The 940-nt window shown below is 37.6% G+C and overlaps 1 protein-coding gene across 1 annotated transcript in view; it reads left to right on the top strand.

Moving 5' to 3' along the window:
* The window catches only part of LOC104540402 (nuclear pore membrane glycoprotein 210-like), a gene marked incomplete at its 3' end in the record, with an annotated part of 10,674 nt that extends 10,274 nt beyond the window's left edge, over nt 1–400 (top strand). Inside the window, exon 9 of the mRNA XM_010184207.1 lies at nt 263–400. Within this exon, the coding sequence (XP_010182509.1) occupies nt 263–400 (138 nt within the window). The remainder of the gene's footprint in view (nt 1–262) is intronic.
* Nucleotides 401–940: the final 540 nt, after the last annotated feature.

The following is a 940-nucleotide window of genomic DNA, read 5'->3' as shown; positions in this document are numbered from 1 at the left end:
GTGTATTTCTTATTGCTGTTCGCCTTTTAAATTAATGCAGGCACCTCTATCTCCATAATAATATTACTCATTTAATATAATAGCACATTTTGCTGCAATGAGCTGACTATTTTCTCACAAGTAACACAGTAAATGACCATAAATAGTTGCTTTCCTTTTTCTCTGAGAGGTTTTCAACGTTTTGTCTGTATATAAGAACTAAACGTTATTCCTAGGAAGTATTATGGTCTCATTTATAACACTGTGCTGTTGCTTTTTGTAGGATGGAGGTGTTCATACATTACCAGTTCCAGTGCGAAACCAACAAGATGTTGAAATATATATTCCCATAGTTCTTTCACCCAGCATTTTGACGTTTCCTTGGCAGCCAAAAGCGGGAGTGTACCAGTACACCATACAGGTATGCCAAAGAAGTATCTAAATGCTCAAGTAGACACAGTAAGGCCTATAACCACTATATAGTGTTGACTTTGGATACTTCAGGCACAGTGATAGCCAAAACTTTATTTGGAGAAAATTTGTTGAATGATAGTTGCAGGAATTAAGATGAAATTAAACAAAGCATACAGAAAACCAAGAAAAATAAAACCCCCTCTGACTTCTACCTCATGTCTTCTGTTCACTTCCTCTCTCTCTCATGTAAGCGTGACACACATATGCACAGAGTAGTTTGAAATTACAGAAAACATCCTAGGTACAAAGCTTAACACTAGTAATTTGAGGCAGCAATTTACTGTAAAGGCATCGAAATATGGGAGTATGAATCACAGTGGGGTGACCGCAAAAAGAGCGTGACAAGGTCAGTGAGAAGTGCACGATCAACCTGTGCCATCAGTATCCCTTCACTCCTTGCACATCTTGTGTTTCTAATAAAAGTTATAGGGAGGCAAAGACTACAGTTTTGCCCTTCTAAAGGGACTTTTTTCTTACATTTCTTATC

The sequence above is a fragment of the Mesitornis unicolor genome, unplaced genomic scaffold, assembly GCF_000695765.1.
Source record: "Mesitornis unicolor isolate BGI_N332 unplaced genomic scaffold, ASM69576v1 scaffold15865, whole genome shotgun sequence".
NCBI lineage: Eukaryota > Metazoa > Chordata > Aves > Mesitornithiformes > Mesitornithidae > Mesitornis > Mesitornis unicolor.
The sequence above is the reverse complement of the archived record's forward strand: the minus strand, read 5'-3'. Positions and strand labels throughout refer to the sequence as shown.